General features: G+C 36.3%; 1 protein-coding gene across 8 annotated transcripts in view; it reads right to left on the reverse strand.

Annotated features, from left to right (window-relative positions):
• The window catches only part of tnr (tenascin R (restrictin, janusin)), a 174,691-nt gene that overhangs the window by 12,184 nt on the left and 141,483 nt on the right, over positions 1-21,024 (reverse strand). For all 8 annotated transcript variants that reach the window (XM_016679108.1, XM_016679106.1, XM_016679107.1 and 5 more), the window contains 6 exons: positions 19,400-19,519; positions 16,711-16,854; positions 6,598-6,728; positions 1,784-1,916; positions 687-838; positions 432-528 (listed from right to left, as the gene is read on the reverse strand). In XM_016679108.1, the coding sequence (XP_016534594.1) occupies positions 432-528; positions 687-838; positions 1,784-1,916; positions 6,598-6,728; positions 16,711-16,854; positions 19,400-19,519 (777 nt within the window). The remainder of the gene's footprint in view (positions 1-431; positions 529-686; positions 839-1,783; positions 1,917-6,597; positions 6,729-16,710; positions 16,855-19,399; positions 19,520-21,024) is intronic.

Consider the following 21,024-nt stretch of genomic DNA (forward strand, 5'->3'; position numbering starts at 1 on the left):
TCTCTCCGCTTTGTAAAATCAATGTATCAATTGAAACCAAGTAGAAACAATGAGGCTCTATTGATTGGATGAACTAAATCATCCAAAGTCAGTGATCTGGTGTGATGCTAGAGACAGAAATACAGCGTTCAGAAAAGTGGAACGAAGATTGAACAAAATAGGTGGCAGGTTGTGGATCAATATTCTGTGTAAAATGGAGCTGAAATATATTGGCAAGGTGGAGACAGTGACATAAAAAAAAATGCAGCCACCTTGAATTGCAGTTCAAAAGTGTCATGGCGTTTTTGATAGACACATCAAAAGTAGACATTGTTCTTCTCTGTTTAGCTCTGAAAATCAAGCAGGATTTGTAGGAGTGGCAGAGGGTGGAAGCAAACTGTTTTTTTTACCATTTCTTTTCTATGTTCACTCACTCAAAGTGGGAAACTTACCAAGCCAAAACTCATCCTCAAGGTTTCCAAATCCAACTCGATAATCACTCCACTTCCTGGAAAAGTCAGTCAGACCATTTTGACGACGCTGAAACACCTGGAAAGCAAAAATGGCAAAGAAAAGGGGATTAAAATAAATTGACTGAGAGGCTCTGTAACAGTAAAAACAAGGTTTCCTATCCTTGCTCTACTGGTTTCTTGCATTTTCTTAATTCAGCCGAAGTGCTAAACAGTGCTGTCTTCACAGTGACTTACAATCCAGCCTCCTTCATCTGTGGTCATGTCACAGTACACCTGCACCCCTTGGCTCGGATCTCTGTTGATGTAAATGGTGTAGACGCCACTCACAGTCTCCCCGTTCAGCAGGTGTTGGGCACAGTTCTGAGGTGTTGAAAACAGACGGCTCCCTGGAGAGAAATACAGAAATGATGACAGAATTTAATTAGCTTCTGCATTTTTTAGTCAAAAAAAAAACAAAAAAAACATGCATTAGGAATAGATGAATTATGCTGCAATAGTTCAAAATCTTTCATTTCCTCCCCCGTTTATGCTCTATCAGATACTGTGCTGCAGGTGTTACCAGAGGGATATGAAAATACTGCTGTTAATATGTTATTTTGTTTTTCAAAAATAGCAAAAACTATTTATATGACGACTGAGGTGTGCAGTTTAAGGTTGATCCCATGTAGTATTTGAAATTCCTATTTTTAACTAAGAAGTCAAGTTGTTCTTGCATTAACAGCTTGCAGAGACATGAAATGTGACACAATCTGACATCGAAAGTGAACTGCATCATCCTGTCTAGTTCAAAATCTAAAATACAAGTAAACGTTTGTGATTTGTTAAACAGTTTTTCTCTTTGGGTTTCCTAAGAATATGACTAAAATCTAGTTTTGTTTTCTACTGAATGTAATATTGTTTAACATTCATCTCTGAGATGGACATCTCTCAGTATCATTACTGTATGTTATTTGATACAATGTATTAAGTGAAAAGGAAATTAAAGACAAACTAAACCTTCATAACACTTTGGAGCAACATTCATGGGCTTTACAAATAGGTTTTTCCAAGTTTGGAGGGGATAGTCACAATTGAAATTGATATTCTCTTCCTGGCCACATTATTCTGTGTTATTTCTTACAGACAGCCTATAGGTGCAGCAGGCTCACCGTAAGGCAAGGACCTCGAGATAAAAAAAAAAAAAAAATTGCTTCTGCCTTTAAGGAGAGATTATCACGTACCTCTGCTCTGTTAACTCTAACACCACATTCAGTGAAAAACCTCTGGGGCTAAGGAATCCTTCCGTAACACAAGTCCAAACAAAGAAAACACATGGACTGCAAATCCTGTACCTGTAGTAAAGGTGGTGGAAACCACAGCACTGGTATCAAGCCCTCTAGCAGCCTGGAGCTTAACCGTGTACTCTGCGCTCTCCACCAATCCCTCCAGTCGAATCCATGTGTCCTCTGCATCAAGAATCAGCTCCTAGTGCACACACAGTACCAGATTCATTAACATTTACTGTGGGGAGGAAGGCATTGCTTGGCAAAATATATATATATTTTTTTTGCAAAGCTCTTAATCATAGGTGCAACCAGTTGGAAAGTTTGAAAAGACCTTTAAGGTATTCTTGTACTGAACATTCCTAATGGCTTATTTGTATATTTACAGAAAATTAATTTTAGAAGTGTGTCAGAAAAAGAAAATGGGAAAAACCTGGTTAATTAGTTTGTGCTAGAGTAAAGGTTACTGGTCTCACTTTCTGAACGTTCAAGCAGTAAAATGTGTGGAGGGAAATAAATTAAAGTCAAAAAGAAAACAGATGGCAAAGAACGGATGTCATTTACTTTAGATGAAGACGATAAAATAAAAGGGGTTTTCACTGGTTTATGAATGCACTAGTGTTTTTGAGTTTGTTACAGTGTAGCCTGGATACACATTAAATATATATATAAATTAAAAAAAAGGAGAATAAAATATTTAGCGGGATTGGAAAAACGGATCACATGTTCTAAGGCGATGTGTCCATGTGAATTATGCATTGAAACAGCTGGTAAAAAGTGTCTCTCTCTTTCTCTCTCTCTCTCTCTTAGGAGCTGACATTCACCCATCTGAGGGCTTTCAGGGTCAGTACATTTATTGCAATCGAAGAGCCCTGTCTTATCAAGGCTAATGCGTACCTCTCTACTCTTTCCTTTCATATCGATTGTGTACGCACAGTTAAGTGGTCAGACGTTTGCCAGGTGTGTATTTGCCCTTGTCTGAGATGTTTTGCCATTCCAGGCATGCACGTCCCCGGGAGTTTTACCTGGACGTAAAACTTAATTGGTAAATGACAGATTAGAAATGAATCTCACTTTTAATTGGTCTAAACCATAAATCCCCATTGTCTCAGCGAGGGAGAAGCTTCATGCACAGAGGCTGACCAACACTGCCTTTATGCAGATAACTGCTAAAGGCACAGACTCACACTCAGACAATAAGAGGGAAATAAAAAAAGAGAAACACCTTGACGTGCAGATGTTGCCATGAGCACTGCTCTGTGGATAAGCAGCGCGATGCTTGTTCGGCAATAAAAGTTTTGAAAAAACTATAAAATTAAATAGAATTTCATACATGGCGGATTTTCCGTATTAATTTCTTTGTTTGTGGGTTGATGATTTCTGACAAATACTAAACCACAATAAATACCGGGCATAAACAGAAAGGAAAGGGGGTTTTGAGAAAATAGAAGAGCTTTTTATTTCTCCTCACTGAGAATGTAAATCTACAGACTCTGTGAATTCAGGCTTACATGACAGCAAAGCAGAGAGAGCACAAACTCACCCCAATGAAACCGCATACACCCCTTTTTATTGGATCCGCAGGTATAGATGTGTTACAAGACTTTGAAAATTCAAGTTATTGCAGTAGTATGCTGTTCCACTGGACAGCTTAGAGATCTAAAACATTTAATTTTATTTATACAATTATTCAAGAATACAATATTGACAAATAATGATTTTTACATATTTATTTCATGCCAGAATACTGGCACCTGTTCTGGTAATATATATATTTTTTGGATTACCACCCTGGTCATGCAAGTGCATAAGTACAATAACAGTCTCAGTCAGAGAGTGGTCTGAAACACAAAACAGATACAAGAAATTAAGTATCAGATCATTAGCAGGAGAACATCAACATCAATGCTTGTTTAAATGAATTATGAAGAAATTTCCTTTTTTTTTTTTTCATTGTGAACAATTTGACCTTCAGGAACAACAAGGTTAGAAAAACTGCAATAACAAATCAATTTATTTCTTCTTTCTTGCTTCCATGTTTCTTCTGAGCAGACAGAGAGCAGAATCGAAATTTCATAAAAGGGAAATTATGGTGCTACAGCAGCAAAGTGGCATGTAGACTCCCCAAAATATAAAATATAAAATATAAAATAAAAGGCCGAAATGTCAACATAAATTCTGTGCAGTTATTTAAATAACTGTAGTCCAAAGGAAGGTGCAAATAGTTTGGTTAATTTGCATTTGAGGATGAAAAGAGTGTCAACTATCTTCTGTTTTATGTCCTCATTAGAAGCCAAAACTTCAAATCTCAGTGGGATCCAGAGCTGGAAGTAGCATGAATACTACTGCCAAGCCCTAAAGCCCTTAAGGAGAGACTGTAGAGACTGTATATTTCTGCTAGCCTGGGAATTATTTTAAATCCTCCACAATGACCTGGAGAAAGTCGCTGGGGAGATGAATGTCTAAGTTTCCCTCATAGGCCTGTTACCCTCGGGACCCATCTCAGATACAGTTGAAACCAGATGTTTACATAGTCTGAATAAAAACACACATTTTTCCTCACTGCTGAAGGAAAATCAGACCAGATTTCTCTTGTTTTAGGTCAGCTAGAATTACCAAAATTATCTCTATTTGCAAAATGCCACAAAAAGGAGAGACAAGATATAAATTAATTATTTTTAATATCTTCAAAGTCAGAAGCTTGTATAATGAATGATTATTGTCTCTCTCAGATCCTCTTTCCAGGTCCATTCATACAAAAAAAAAAATATATATATACATATATATATAAAGACAGCTGGATTCGAGTTTGTAAATGCATAAAGGGACAAAGACCTTCTGTTTTGGAGACATGTCCTCTGATCCGATGGCCATAATGACCATTGTTACAAAGAGAGATGCTTGTAAGCCACCATCTTAAATGTGAAGTATGGGGGTGGCAGCATCATGTCGTGGGCTGTTTTGCTGTAGGAGAAACCTGTACATTTCATAAAATATGGCATTATGAGGAAAGGACATTATGTGGAAATGTTGATGTCACATCTAAAGACATCAGTCAGGAGATTAAAGACCAAAGAGATAATAACACTAAGCATACAACCAAAGTGGTTATAAAGTGGCTAAGGACAACAAACTCGATGTTTGGCGTGACCACCAGAAAGAAGTCATCTCAATCGTATGGTGAATCCCAGTTTTGTTAGGAGGAATGGGTCAGAACTCCAGCAAAGTACTGTGAGAAGCTTGTGGAAGGAAACCCAAAAGTTTGACCCAAGTCATACAGTTCAAAAGACAATTATTTCTTGTACTGACCAAATGTATGTAAACTGCTGAATTCAAAGAAAGCTACAGAAAAATCAGTTTCTGGCATTTAGAAAATATAAATAATTTAGGTAATTTTAATTAACCTAAAACAAGAGAAGTTTGGTCTGATTCAACCTAAGACAGTGAGAAAAGAAATGTGTGTATGTCTTTTTAATTGGTGAATGTATATTTCTGGTTTTAGTAGTAAGTGAAATACAGTGAACAGCCGGATGGACCAAGTTGGCAGCAGAAGGCAGCTGATGTCCAGCCTAGTGAGCCAACGTGTTCATTTGCTTTGACTCAATATCCTGAAACAACTAGTGACAAAACCAACATCTTATTTTAGGCAGAGGTCACAAGATATTTTAAAATTTTTGATGTTTAATAGGGTACACCATGCCATGCTCTCTCACAAAGCTTCCATTGGGATATTTCAACATAAGTAAATAAAAGTACTCAAATAAAATATAGAATTTTTATTTTTTTACTTTTGGAAACTAAACCCTAAAACAAGTAGTCAAAAATACTTTTTTTTTCATTTCATTATTTTAATGTATGGAACGGTTTGTGATAGAACAGATAGAACATGTGTTTAAATTTAGATTAAATAAAGTTTACCATTTTGCTTGCATGTATTGAAAATGACTGAAAATGTTACTACTACCCTAAAAATTTCAAAGCTTAAAATTAATATTTGCTTTTAGCTTGCAAGTGAGCATGTTACAGCGTCTTTTGTACAAGGAAAGGCAGTTTAAATGTTTTAAATTAAGACTGAAGTGCATATAAAAGTGTGGAATGGGCATACATCATTTGCTATTCTCCTTCAATACAAACATGACCCTGCAGAGAGGAAAAGGCAGCAACTGGGAAATGCTAATATTTTCGCTTTGAAAACAGAATTTTAAAGTAATCATTTGAAAGTTTACTTTTGCATTTCCTGTGTATTAGTGCTCCCCAGTGAGCAACCACATGGCTAATGGTTCCCTTACAAGGTCACTGTGTTAATGTGTGTGCTCAGAAACAGGTAGACTTGTTGTGGCTCATCGCCACAGCAGGTCTCTGCATGTGGATTTCAGCACACAGTTCTCCCTTAACGCACTTCGTTACAATCACTCAGTCACATCAAAACCCTTAATCAAAATAAACAATGTTTCTACTGAGGCACATTAGGGTGATACTTCTAACGGAAAGGCAATTTTATCATGTGGCTGGTGTGAAACAATCTGTCAGTGTTGATGAACGGCTCATATACAGCCTGAGTGAAAGATACAATGCATATTCTCTAATGTATAATTGTAAAAACAGCCACTTTGGATTTTCAATCCTACCCAAATTCTATGTAAATGCATAGAAAATAACAGAATAAATTAAATAATTGGGTCTTTATTTTAGATATCCTTTAATATTGGCAAATAATTACTTTCTACTTTCCTTCAAAAAAAGCTCTAGCTACATTCTTACTGGTGACTGCACAGAACCGCTGAACTTGAACACGCCGTCTTGTCCTCAGGTGTTAATGATAATGGACATACAGCATATTAGGCTGTCACCTATGTATAGAAGAACCATAGAATATCACTTACTTTCCGGCTGCCATCAGGAGTTTTGTAAGTGAGCATGTAGTTGTCTATTTCTGCGATTGGCGGCTGCCAGGAAATGAGACCGCTGCGGTGGTTCACTTCACTGGCCGTCAGGTTCACAGGTGCATCCATGGCTGCCAAAAGCAGAGGAAGAAAATGACTTTACTTTTGAGGAATAGTTCATGAAGGAAAAGTCATATTAGCACTTTTTGTAAAGACAGGAGTAAAAATATGCTTACAACTTTTAAAACACTCGAGAAGTGCAGTTCAGACATGCTATAATGATTATGTGAAAAGGTTAACGTTCCTCCGTTCCAGATTCTTTATTCTTTATAGGGGCAAAATGCTTAAAACTTAATGCTGAAACCCATAACGTGTTGGAGAAAATGTCAACATGTTAATGAGCTACTGAACATTCGAATCCCCCTGATAAAATTTAAAGACAAATACCTAACGCATTAAAATAAGCTGGTTTAATGGTCCACTCAAAAAGGTTACAAACCATAGTTTCTGAATAATAATAATAATAAAAAATCATGTCACATTCAGCTAATGAAGCCAATTATGTCGGATTTAAATTCTGACATATAAACAAGGTCTCACTGTTTGTTTGCTTTTTGATAAAGCACTCCTCCATGTCGGAGTGCTTTTACATGTAGCCTTATGTGGATATGAAACTCAGCTATTGTGAATTAACCATTTCAAATCTTGCAAGGCCATCATGGCCCTATTATAGGTATGTCAATTGTGTATTTAAATGTCTAAATAGGAAGAAAGTAATTATTTTAAAAAGATGAAAACATTTTCCAACCTATTAGTTTAGGAAATTAAAACCAAACATTATTTGAGACAACCTAATGGACAAAAAACTGAACATGTTTAGCTGGATGTCAGACAGTAAGAGGAAAAAACAACAAAACGTATCTTTTTATAAATTGTATGTGAATATCTAATTTCAACTGTATATATTACACCTTACAAACACTGACAATGAAAATATTCCATAATGAGATTTATTTAATTTTTTCTTTTTACTTTGTCGTGATAGTAGCGATGAAAGCAAAAATACTCATGAATGAAGCATGTCTTTCTCAAAGCAGAAAAAGAAGAAAAAAGGTGACAACATGAACAACCACACTGCAGGGCAACTTCAAGAGAAGCAAAATCACCATGTCAGTAATCTTAAAACCCCACAGGAACTTGTACAAACAGCAGCAAGGCACTTTTCTGTTTTACCAGAGACAAATCATAGCCTCCCAAGCATCCGAGCCGTTAATAAGAAAGCCCACCAAAGTTTTACTGCATGTTACATCACGCAATTCGTGTATAATTTCTTTGTCCCTATACACTTTGGAACAAGCCCTGATTACAGAGCCTTTGTTGGTACTTAAACCACATAAAAAAGCAAGCTTGCATCAATTTCCCCACCTTACATCACCCTGCAAGAGTCAACGTGAGATATACCGGCACAGCACCGAAAGCATTGACAAGCTGTAACTGCATTTTATTGTATGACAAAAAAAAAATTAAATGACCCTCTATACACAAAATCTGTTTCCTGGAGTTACATCATGACTCTAGGGCGCATCATCAGTAAGTCACCCGAAAGAGCTCAGTCTGAGGAGGAAGGGGCATCAATACAAATAAAATGCAGAGGTGAAAATGTAGTGAAGATATTATATACATTGCTGTCCCTTTCTTAAACACACCTTCTGGGTTTTGATGTTTGCTTTCGTCTCCTTCATTCACTGTTTAGTAACAGACTGTGGCTTCTATATTTAGTACCTCCTCTGTAAGAACAGGAGAATTACACTTTAGTTTAAAGACTGACCTAAAATCAAACCTGTACGCCTCATTAAAGAGTATAAACACAAAGGAAATTCACACCATTGGAAGCACCACCTTTTGGTGAATTAAGTACTGAGGTGAGTACACACTGCTGCTGTGATCAATGACAGCTCTGTAATTAACAGCATGGACCAACGCTGATAACTTCCATATGGATGCGGAACGTATTTTCTCAACTGTAATGAAAGGCAGCTGTGAAAACTGTGTAAAGATTAAGTGAGAAAGAGAAAACAAAAGGTGTTTTAGGTGTGATGGGATCAGATAAAGCAGCAACCTGCACACTGTGTTAAAGTTTGTTGTCTTTTCCTCTCTGTCACATCTTTAAGGAACTGGAGTAAAAGTACACTTTCTTCTCGTTTTGCCTGTAGATCTTCCTCATCTTTCTCTTTCTACCCTCTTTTGTGTTTGTTTCTTTGTCATAACCTAATCCTCTGTTGGTAGAGTAGTTTATAATGTTGCCTCATTAAATTTTCCTACCCAGGCCAACATTTTTCTTCAGCAAAACAAACAAACAAAAAGAAATAATGTTTCAGTCACACCTCCAGTTCACATTCAAACAGCTTTGCAGTCCAAATATTTGGCCGGCCCACTGGGAAATGTATCAGCTCTGCCAATTAGCCAATCCAGGCCTGGTTCAAAGCTGCAGTACTTAACAGTCATAAAGTTGTATTTTTGTTACAACTATCACTATGTCCTTACAGTAAGATATGAGGTAGACAATCTTTGAAAAAAATAAAAATAAAAAAAATCAAGCTCCTGTGGCTCCTCGGTCCTACTGCCATTTGCAAAAATACTCTACTGAGTCAGGATGTCAATCATGCTCGAGTAAATGCTGCTGTTGCCCTTCCCCCACACAGCACATACCGTTCTTCAAGCTCAAGAGTGCGCGTGAGTTTTTGCTGTGCTAATGGTTTAGAAACAACATTACGGGAAAACAAACAATTTCTCAAGTTCTTTGCAGGTTCGGTCGTGGAGGAGCAGCTTTTGAGGGAGAGCTGTAGCAGAGCAGAGAGGATGCATGGAGAAGGGACAGATAGGGCGTGCTTGTTCACATTTTAATACTTAGTCCACAGTGTTTTCAGAACTCCCTGCTGCGGCTTTTAGAACCACAGTTCTAGTCTATCGTGGCCAACAGTGAAAAGACCCCGTATGTTATTCTCATCAAACATTCGTGTTGATGAACACAGATGGTGAGGATTATGTGGACAACAGTCTCTATTCTTCCTTCCTCTTCATTCTCCAATTAAGTCTGGCACCTCTATTTCATTCGCCCACAATAAAACCTTTGCGCAAAGCACAGGTGAGCAGGTGTCAACTCCGACACCGTCTTATTCAAGCATGAGATTTGAACAATAACACTGAGATGAATGGGTTTGGCTACATCTGATGATCCATTAAATACGCCAACAACATTAGAGGAAGAAAAAAAAACCCCACAAATATAAAGCAGCAGATGGAAAAGCAGCTCTATTTGCAGTAAATTGCTGTAATGATATAAGATGGACAAAGATATATTTTTTTTAAGTGGCATCTCTGGGACCTCTTCTAAGTAAATGGAAATGTATTCACAATGTATACAAGATTAATTTACTTCCTGCAGGTAATTAAAGAAAATAAAATATGAATTAAAGTGATGAAAATACAGTGATGATGGATAACATGATACAAGCGCTCTTGCAATCTGGCTACTTTGAAAAACTAATGAAAAACTAACCAAATATATAAGTAGTGTGGAAAAATATAGCAACAATGATTAGGCTGACTGAGCCCAGTACGTAATTTCTCAGAACTACTATCTACAAGTGATTGGAGACTGAGAAAACACGTTACATTAATTACATTATCACCTGGAATCTGGCTGATTATTTCAAGAAAGTCTTTTTTTTTTTTCCAGCATGAAGTGTTGCTATGTCAGGAAAACAAGTGAAGTGAGACATAAAAACCTCGATTCATATTATGTACATGTATTTATGGACAAGAACGTAAATTACTCCATCTATGTCTACCACTATGAGAAAAACTTGTTTCAGTGCATTAAGGTATATAGTTTCAAAAACAAAATGTAAGGCTGGAACTCTAATGTCTAAATTGAATTGATTATTTTGAGAAAACCAAAGCGTATAGTAACATGTTTAATTGCGCTAAGAGTGGAGCCAGCATGGTGATGGGAGGTTTTCATGAGGGAGTGTGCATTTGATTACTTGCTACCTAAATTTTATATGGTAAATGTAAGAACACATGCTGGTTAATCTAGTACAAAAGAGAAAAGATCAGATGCAAGTTCATGGGTTGCAGAAGGATCTGTGAGCTGCACCTCACCCTGGTGTGGTGATGGGAAATGATTAGAGCTGCATTGCTTTAATTATAGTTTTAATCAATCAAATTTTATTTGCATAGCACATTTCAGCAGCAAGGCATTTCAAGGTGTTTTACATAATTAAAAAAAACAAAATAAAAACAGCATGTGACATTGAATAAACAGTAAGAAAGAGAAAGAGATTTTGGAAAAAGAAAAAAACGAAAAAGATTAAAAAAAAGAAAAGATAAAAACATACTTTTGTTACGGAATTTAAGCGCCTGTCGTTGCCGGACTCCGCCGTCCGTTTAACACGGGTATTATCCAGGCCCCGTCGCCTAACAGGACAAGGTCTCCAACCTCAGCAACAGGCTCCGTCCATTTAATGGAGCACCATTTCTTAGAGAAAAACGTAAAGGTATTTTTTTTTTTTTTTACTACAGAACTTTTACCTTTCAATCCTATTGCCAGAGAACATTTGTGGTGTCATGGTCTATCTAAGGTGTGCAGACTAACAGCTGAGCATCACAGCATATCCGTGTTGCCATGCCAGCATGATTTCAGTCCAGAACTGAAATCATGCTGAAATAAGGCCAAAAGGCCTTATTTCAGCCTTTTGGTTATTGATCCAGTGTTTGGATTGGGTAGAAAGGCATTGTAGCAAAAATAAACTTCATGTAAAGGAGGCTAATTAATGTTTCTCCTAAAATGCTATGTTGAGTGTGCAATAGAAGAAGAAGAGAAAAAAAACACTGAATGAAAATATCTTAAAATATTAAGGATTCCTTGATATGAAGATTAAAGGCAGCCAGAATTGTCAGGTAGTTGAGGACAGGGTAGCATCATCATTGCCCAGTAGAGTTCTGCAGTGTAATGTGCATGTAAAAATGTAAGCGTTACACAGATATGGGTTTAACACTTGTGAATGTAGAACTGCTCAACAGGAAAACTGTTCCATAAAATATAGAATTATCTAAATATTTACCAATTTGTTTCATAATTTCAAGAAGTATGAACAGTAAAGCTGCTATAGTTAACATGTAGCATGACACTTTCATCTGAACTGTATCTGGATATTATTACTACATGAAACAAAGCCACACTGGTACATCATCATAATGCAAATTTTATTTGCTTCATTCAGTGATATACTAAAATTTATTTAAAAATCTGAAAAGAACCTTGCTAATTTAAACATTAGTTTATTTATTTATTTATTTATTTATTTTTATTTTTTTTCAAAAACTGCAGTTAACCTTTACCAACTAGTTACAAATAATTTAATTAATTTGACACATTTTTTATTGCATCCAAACACTGAACATGACTTGCTGGTGGCCCTCTGATAAGGTGCCTTTCACAGTCAAAGAACAAATTGATTTTTTGCTCTTCTTTCTCCATTTTGAGAACCACAGCAAATTTTGACACTCTTCTCGACAAGTTATTTTTAAGTGCCATTTGATCTCTTCACAGTACATGTCTCATCGATTCTTCTCCTGAGTTCTTCAACACTGGTTTTCCTAATAAAAATTTGGAAAAAAAAACCTTCCCAATGAGCCCCCAGTTCAGAATTAAAAAAGGCTATTTTTTTTTTCCCATTGGTGAAAAGTGATTGCTTTGAAAAGTTATCCAGAACTTTATATGGATAGCATCTTCATCATCTGCATAATTTAGACTAAAGGAGACTACAGGGTATATTGGACAAACCGACTTCTCCTCATGGTGTTATTTCACCACCAACTACAAATGAGCACATCAGTAGAGGTGTGCAAGAAGTATCTAGAGGTATAATAATGACATGAATCTAGATAAGACAAGAAAATCTAAGTTAAAATATGAACAACTGGGGATGCAAGCAGTTTGAAAACTAGCAAAACTTTGTGTGAAGCTGAAAGCAAGCATGCAACTAGTCAGAAATGCACCCTTTGCCTGAAAATGTAAGATTGTGGTTATGTACTAGCAGCTCTTAACACTTGGTGTACAGCAATCCAGGAGGACTGTGGGAAGGTGCCCCAAGCAAGGATTATAGCTGCTTCATCGCCATACCAATAACTACTCAACAAGCTGACTGAGGCACATGAGAGAAAACGTCCTGCTACTCCAGTCAAAAATACTTCCCGAGACACCTGCAGCAAAGTCTGCTATTTTCCACCCTGAGAGCTTAAATATCAGCCTTCCGGGAGGCATGCTGTCTTACTCTATGCTGAGCTCTTGAGGCGTACGGGCCAGACAACAAAACCACTCTCAGCTGTGTCTAAGAGGTTTGGGGATCTACAAAGAACTCCATCACTAATAAATAAATAAATAAAAGCGAAGGGGTGCGATTGGCCTTTTTTTTTTCTTTTTTTTCCTCCACTTCTTTCTCTGTGACTTTGTGGAAATGTCACTTATTCCTAGGAGAAAATTTTAAAGTTTCACAAGTGAAACTTTTGCTGACCTTTTAGCTTGGGCAGCTATCACTGGCATTTGCAGAGATCTTTTAAATACATTGCACTGACCATGAGAAAATAACTTTGATTCGAGATCTCCTTCCCTGTAATAAATTATAACCAAGCAGGAGTAGATTTAATATTGAAATATAACTCCAGACAGACACAGCATCAAAGTTCAACGTATGGACTGGCATTTTATTAGTAATGGGACACAACTAAAAACATAGAGATGGCCTGGCGGAAAAACAAGATATATAGACACCCTGTATATTTATAGTTACCTTCCAAATTTTGTTACATGTGCACATTGTATTGGTTGGTAAAGACGAGATTAAAAGACTCTAAGAAATATGAAAAAAATAGATCCAGGAAGTGTTATTGACATGAATTGTCCAAACACGCTTAGTCGCTTTTTCCTCACTAGGTGTTTTGAAGTTTTTTGCTATTTTACAAAAAACGTTCCAATTCATTAAAATATGGGGTATCTAACCATGCTCACACTGTGGCTGTTCCTCCAGGAGAAGATCTGTCGTCTTAGACATCTGGGACATTTTTAGGCAAAAATAATGCAGAATTCGCAAAAATTTGAAGATTTCCACATAAAAAAAAAATAAATAAAAAATGAAGATGGAACCCTAAGCAATGTATTTTGACAGTTTATCAGCAAAAACAGATGATTAGGTTAGTGCACATAGAGGAAGTAATGATCTCTTTTACGATCACACGGTTACACATTTTCATTAACTTAGTTGAAACCATGTACATGGTTTCTATTCATTACAATTATATAATTTTATCTGAAAAATCATTTTGAGAAATGTGCAAACACACTAGCACAAAAGATTCAATTTAATGTGTCTTCCAGTCCCGTTTACTGCTGAATATGCACCAGGCTGACTTGAACTAATACTTTGTTCACATTATAACATAGTAAGATGAATACTGTGCCTTTTTAAACCAAATGAATAACTAAAAGTCCATGCAGCCTTCCTAGCGCTTGTTTCTTATTAAAGAGGAAGCTACTGTTGCTCCATGAGGGATTAAAAACTCTCATGCTGGATGAATGTTTTGTTTTCCTCACAATAACTCAAGAAAAAGAAATGTTTTCAGAGCTGGAGCAAGTAACAATTACTTTAATTGTATTCTGTTCCCAATAAGCTGGCAGATAAAGTTACGGATGCAAGTGAAAGAAGAAAAGTTTGAAGTGAAACAAGCTTTCAGAATGTGTCTCACCATGTCAACATGTTTGCTTTCAAGTCTACTGGAGTCATGATGCAACACTTGCCATATGTGGCTTGGTGTCGAGAATGGGAAAGTGATTGGAAAAAGCTGGACTGAAAAAATACATGAAATTGGAATTTAGGTAGCAGCATAGCCTGAGTTCAACAAGGGCAGACCACCATGTTTGAAATGCTGTCATCGATCTTCTTAATATTTTTGTCAAATTCATATTTTTGTAAGACTTTTATCAGTCTTATTGATATTCATTTATTATATAAAACATTATTTTTTTTTACATTTAATAAATTATTTGTATTAAAATACAAATAATTTATTTTGTTATTTAACAGAAATGCAGTTTGGGTAAATCCCAACCTTCATCTAGTCCTAATGGTTGTTTGACTGTGACCTTCAGTCAAGTATGTCTAATTTTTACCTTTTTATTTTCTATAACAGAATACCCTTTCCAATTAATGCCTTGCTTTAATAATTGTCTGCAAGCATTCACAGTGAAGATCTTCAGTCGATACTCTAGGTGTTTCTAGAGTCTATGTGTTACTCTTTCTGTGGTCTCTTTCTAAAGAAAACAGGGGTATTTGATAAAGTATAGAGAAAGATTTTCACCCAATGATCAAATATCATTTGCCAGCATCATCTTGCATGTCTTAATTGATTTTTACCAGCCTTCTACTAAACTCCTTCATTTATTTATTTATTTTTTTTTTAGCAGAAGAGTTTTTGACTGTGCCTCCTTATCATCCACAAGTAAACTTCTTATGATCCAACGCGGCAAACAACTTTTCACACTCTGTTGTTACATTGAGCTTTGCTCCCAGGTGGGATCTGAAACCAAACACCCCAGGCTGTTGGACAGACACATATTGCCTCCTATTATTCCTCAGAGCAATCCAAGCCAGACGCAAGAGACTTATTCAATATAGAGAGATTTAAAAAGCTGGATGTTCATCGTGTCTGTTGGCTGAGAGAATAGGACCCAGATAAGAAGTGATATCTCCATGGACTTTAGGTGAGAGAATTCTGTCACTCTGCTGACTGGGTCAGAAAGTGGATCGAAAGGATGTGGAGGAATGAACACCAAACCCTCTCAACTCACTTCGATCCTCGTAAAAAGATTAGAAATCAGACAGAAAGTGCAGATTTTTTCATCCAATGCTAGATGGAAAAATTAATGAAGTCCAGAAAATCATTTGTGCTAAATTGACTTTTTTTTGTTGTACATTTGTCCAGTGTCCATCACAATATGCTCTAAAACAGGGATGCCAGTGGTGCAGTTGGTAGCACTGTTGCTTTGCAGCAAGAAGGTCCTGTATCAAATTTCTGCATGGAGTCTGCATGTTCTCCCTGTGCATCTCTCCGTGTACTCCGGTGTCCTCCCACAGTCAAAAAAACATGAGTGGGATGTTGATTGGTCTCTATAATTGGTCTCTCTAATTTCTCCTTTGGTGTGGGTGTGTGCATGCATGGCTGTTTGTCCTGTCTTTCTCTGTGTTGTACTGCGATGGACTGGCAACCCCCGTCTCCCACCCATAGACCATTGGAGATAAATTCCAGCACCTCTCCAATCCCAGTAAAGATAAGCATGTAAAATAATGGATGGACAGACGCTCCAGTAGAAAAATATGTGGGAAGTATGGAAATTACTGCAGGCTTTGTTGGATTTTTTTCAACAAATAAAGTCGTATAAGCAGAAATAGATAATATCTTGATAGCTCAAAAAATGGTCAAAACTAATGCCTAGAAATTAAATAACAATTGAAGCCATATCAATAGATGCTCAGCTAGCCCCAAATGACAAAATATGAACATGTCTTCAGTCTAAAAAATTTGCAACTTTGGTTAAAAGTTGAAAAACTGTCCACATACCATCCATACTCACGAAGACCTTTGTCTAAAAAGAGTTAACATGTTGTTATGGTTCGATCAAATAAAACCAAAACTGAGGCTAAATCTGAGCAGGAAATATTATCTAAAAAAATAATGTTGTATGTCATCTGAGACAATAAAAAAAGAGTAGCTGACTTCTAAGAAACAAACAAACAAACAAACAAACAAAAAACTAAAAAGGATTTCCATGAATGTCTAAAAAAAAAAAGTACTCATTCATGCAAAAAGTTTTCCTGTGAATTAAATTATGCACCCACTGAGAGCTTGTGCAAACAGTGTGAAACATCTCAATTTGACACAGAATGGACTGAATCAGAATGAGAGAGGGCGTCCCACTGTGAGGCGCCACTGGTAACCACGGAGGCAGAGTGGAGCCGATTGTGCTGAGACCAGCTAAATAAATTTAACACATACGTGTCTGAAGGTTGGTGATCACAGTGCCACTTGTCAGGGGTCCTTTGGTGGCATACAGGGCCACTGAGTAGGTGGTGCTTGGCTTGAGGTTGGACAGCTGGTGCTCATGCTTGTGTCCTTCAACCAGGAAAGTGTCTGCTGTCACTAAAAAAAAAGAAAGAAAAAAACATAGCCATCAAGTACTTTTTTATTATCCTGAGTAAATTGTGAATTGGAAGAAATTGTTTTTGACTTTTTCTAAAAAAAAAAAAAAAGGTGACAATAATTGCATATGTATCCCCACCACTTTGAATCAATACTTTGTTGCACAAGCATTTGCTGCTGTTACAGCAGCAAAAGTTGTCTTTTATGTCCAGAACTGTATGTCTACAAATTAACATATCTGTCCGTTCTTCTTTCCGAAATAACTCAAGTCTGATCAGAATCAATCAGCTGTGCATTTGTGACTAACATATAGAACGGGAAACATGTTTGGTTTTATCATTGGTCAAGCAGTACTTTAGTTTCTTATCACAACTGTAAGTGTTTTGTGAACTTAGACATTTGACAATGTATTTGTTTTGTTTAACTGAGTCTATAAAAAATCTTTAGCAAAAAACAGTATGGTACTACAGCATTTTGTACAAGGTATTTGATGGATAACAAACTTCTCTATTTCTTATACCAATCTGATATGCAAGATCTTTCACTGCAAGAAAAATTGATGAAAACTTACATGCAATAAGCTTTCTTCTTTATAAGAGAATACATATTTCGCTTAATGGCACTCAAGTGCCTGAGAGTGACGCAAAGTGATGGAGAGCACACCAGTTTTTGCTATTTATGTAGGTTTGCTTTTATGGATTTTATGTGGGTGTTCCTGCCGATTCAAATCTTTCTTGTAATGCAGTGCAATTTTCAGTGCAGTATTTATTTATTGATCTGGGTTGGCCATATTAACATTCAAGGGAATGTGTTGAAACCTTACTTTGCACTTTTACAAATCCTGGTTGATGCTTTTTTTTTTAAACAAATATCTGTTCAGCATACACATACTCTTATCTCATATCAGATACATTTCTTTGTCTAATATAATCTGGTTGCCTTCTAACCTACGAAGAAATTTATGTATCTATTCAGCCAAATGATGTAAAATTTAAAGGAGTAGCAATCCAAAGTGTCTCTGCAGTCACTTTTCCACCATATCGTGTAGAAATATTAAGAGAAGTCCCAAAAATTAACTGAAAAGTTAATTAACTACCCAATCTGTGTTTTGCTTGCTTAAAAAGAACATCAGCTCTTTCTGCTTTCGTATCAAAGCATTAGTTCAAAAGTGACCTGACTCTTCATTTCAAATCTGGACACAGAAGACAAGAACTGCATACAAAGTTCATGTTCTTTAACAACTGCATTGTTTGAACCAAGTTTAAATTAGCCATCAATCAAACAAAATGAGAAAAGGTCCTGCAGCTCTGCAATGTCTTAAAGGATCTCTAATCTCAATGTCAATGTCAATACTGTACAATTAAAGAAAAATAAATATAAAAATAAGGTTTAAGTGAAATAAGACTATGCTCCAAAACTGTCATTATAACAAAAATCAAAGGCTGAAGGATAAAAAATGGTCTTGAGCAAAGATTTAAAAGCCTCTACTGTCTCAGTCTTCTGCATATGAAATTCCAAAGTTTAGGAGCATAAATTGCAAAAGGACAATCACCTCTGAATTTTAACCCAGATCTCAGAGCATCTAAAAGAAACCGATTGGCTGACCAAATTCACTAGAATGTGAGTGTTAAGAAGATCATTGAGATGTGATGCAGCCAATCCGTTTAAAATTTTAAAAATAAGACAATCTTAAAATCAGTCCTAAAACCAACAGGAAGCAAACGAACCGAAATCTGAGATGTGTTCTCATTATTTAGTACCTGTTAAAAAGCGAGCTGCCACATTTTCCACAGTTTGTAGACGATGCAGAGATGATTTAACTAGTCCAGCATAGAAAGCATTACAATAATCCAACCTTTGGTCTTTTGTTGGGCGGTTCGACTTCAACTTAGCAATTTGTCTTAGAAAAAACAACGACAAGGCTGCATGTTTGTCTGCTACCGGAGCACTATCAAAAACAAAACCCATGATGGACATATTCTAGCCTTTCTGGCTTGGTTAACTTGTTCTTTTAACATTTCATGCAGCTGAGTTTAGTCTACAGAAACTCCAGTTGGGACAAGTTATCTTATTACTGTCAAGTAAAATGGATAGTAGAGACTGTTCCCAACTAGGAATGAAACAGAAAATCTGAATGGGACACCACTAATTACTGTATTTATATCAGTATTACAACATACATAATGCATGTGGTATTCTTAGAGCATTTCAAACATTTGAAGATCTGCTAATTAGAGGCTAAGATGGGAAATGAGGGCTGAGTTCTTTTTTTTAATTATGTGCGAAAAACATCTAACTACGCATAAATCACACAAAACTAAATAAAACATCAATCACATGTGAGCTTGGAAAAGTTCTAAATTGATGTCTTGAACTTTGGCAGTCACACAAGAGACATCCCAAAAATTAAAAACCTTAAATAGATGCAAGTACGTCATGCAAGAGACAAAAGCTGTGGAATTGTTGCCTTTCAACGTCTATTAATTTATTAGTTTTAGGGAATAACAGAGAGCAAACGAATAAAAGCAAGCGGACGACAACTCACGCTGGTTATGTGTGATGGTCAGCACGTAGTTGTCCACATTGGACAGGGGAGGGTTCCACCTCAGCAGGGCACCTTGTGGAGTGATGTTGAGGGCTGTCAATTCTGCAGGCATGTCCATGGCTATGCGTATACAAAAAAAAAAAAAAAAAAAGGAAAAAGTGCATTGAAACTGTGGAGGTTTTTTTTATGCAAAGAGAGTAAAAGGGGAACAATTTTGGAATAAAAGAAGGTTAAAGATTTGGTATAAAAATGACTATGATGAAAAATGGAAGTCACATCAACATTACCTTGCACAGATTTATGCCTGCTGCCTATCACATTGCACAGACCCTAGCCGAATGAAAATATTTTATTCAATGAGTCTGTAGCAAAAGAAACTCTCTTTGAAATTCAAATATAATATAGGAAAACTCAAATATTCTCCTGAGCCTTCTGTTTCCCCAGCCTCTTTTTAATTCGTCTCTCAGACTGCTGGACATGCCACAATTGAGTTTGAATTTAATTATACCTTTAACCCGAGTGTTTCAACCCCAATTTCCCCTCAGGCAAGTTATTTTGGCAAGGCAGAGAGTGAGGCAGGTAGATGTGGAAATCTGAGTGAGAGCCAAGCTTCTGGACATATCAGATGATTGATAAAAGCCTTATTAAAGCAGAAAAAATGGAATTGCTCTTATTTGCACACTAAAGTGTCGCACAGTTCCTTGTTTTGTTGCTTGAATAGGTGAACTAATCTCACAACAATTACATCAACTACAAAAAAAGTCAGAAAAATTAGTGCAAACCTCTCAAACTAATTTCCTAATATTAATAGGATTCATATCTCTCCATGTTTTGAGGCTTTAAACCTTTGCATGCTATTCTGTATGGCGTAGGAATATTTTAAATCACACCTATTATCAAAACCGATACTTTGGAGTTTGTAATATCTCGCTGCTGTGGATCTGCATCTTTAAAATCTGAAGATTACTTACTTAGATTTATTTACAGCTATACTAACAAATAAATAAGCAAACAAGTAGTGTAACAGTGTTGCAACCAATGTTGCCTAATCTCATGCTATGCTAAGCAGACATTCTGTCTGCACTAATGAAGATTTATTGATTTCCATAAACCAAATGGTAGCTGTTGCTGACTCTACAGCCTGGTGCTGTTGGGGGAGTGGGCCCTATTTATAATATTTTTTAGTTGTAACTTTGGGCACTCATTCACTGTGTAGAGCATTATACTTTCAGCACAGGATGGTCAGCCGATGTATCGAAGAAATAATTCTTGGGATGTTGACAACAGATGCCACATTATAGTTTAGTTTTCAACTAGGCCAGGTGATTAAAGGTTCAAACCCAAGGCTTCTAACGTTAAAAGGATGGTGTGATATGTAGCTGTATTTACTGAAGGAAAAACAAGTGGCTCTATACTTGGGTTTTGAAGAAAAAAACCCTCATTGAAGATCCAAAATGTCAAGTTCAACAGCTTAAACAAAAATGTTTGCATTTGTAATCAGTTTTAATCCATATTTTATTTAGAAACAGACACTAAATATATATATTTAGCTATAAAAAAAGAATATGATACACAAGTAGCCATTGTAAGGTTTGCATATATATATATATATATATATATATATA

The sequence above is a fragment of the Poecilia formosa genome, unplaced genomic scaffold (assembly GCF_000485575.1).
Source record: "Poecilia formosa unplaced genomic scaffold, Poecilia_formosa-5.1.2 Scaffold202, whole genome shotgun sequence".
NCBI lineage: Eukaryota > Metazoa > Chordata > Actinopteri > Cyprinodontiformes > Poeciliidae > Poecilia > Poecilia formosa.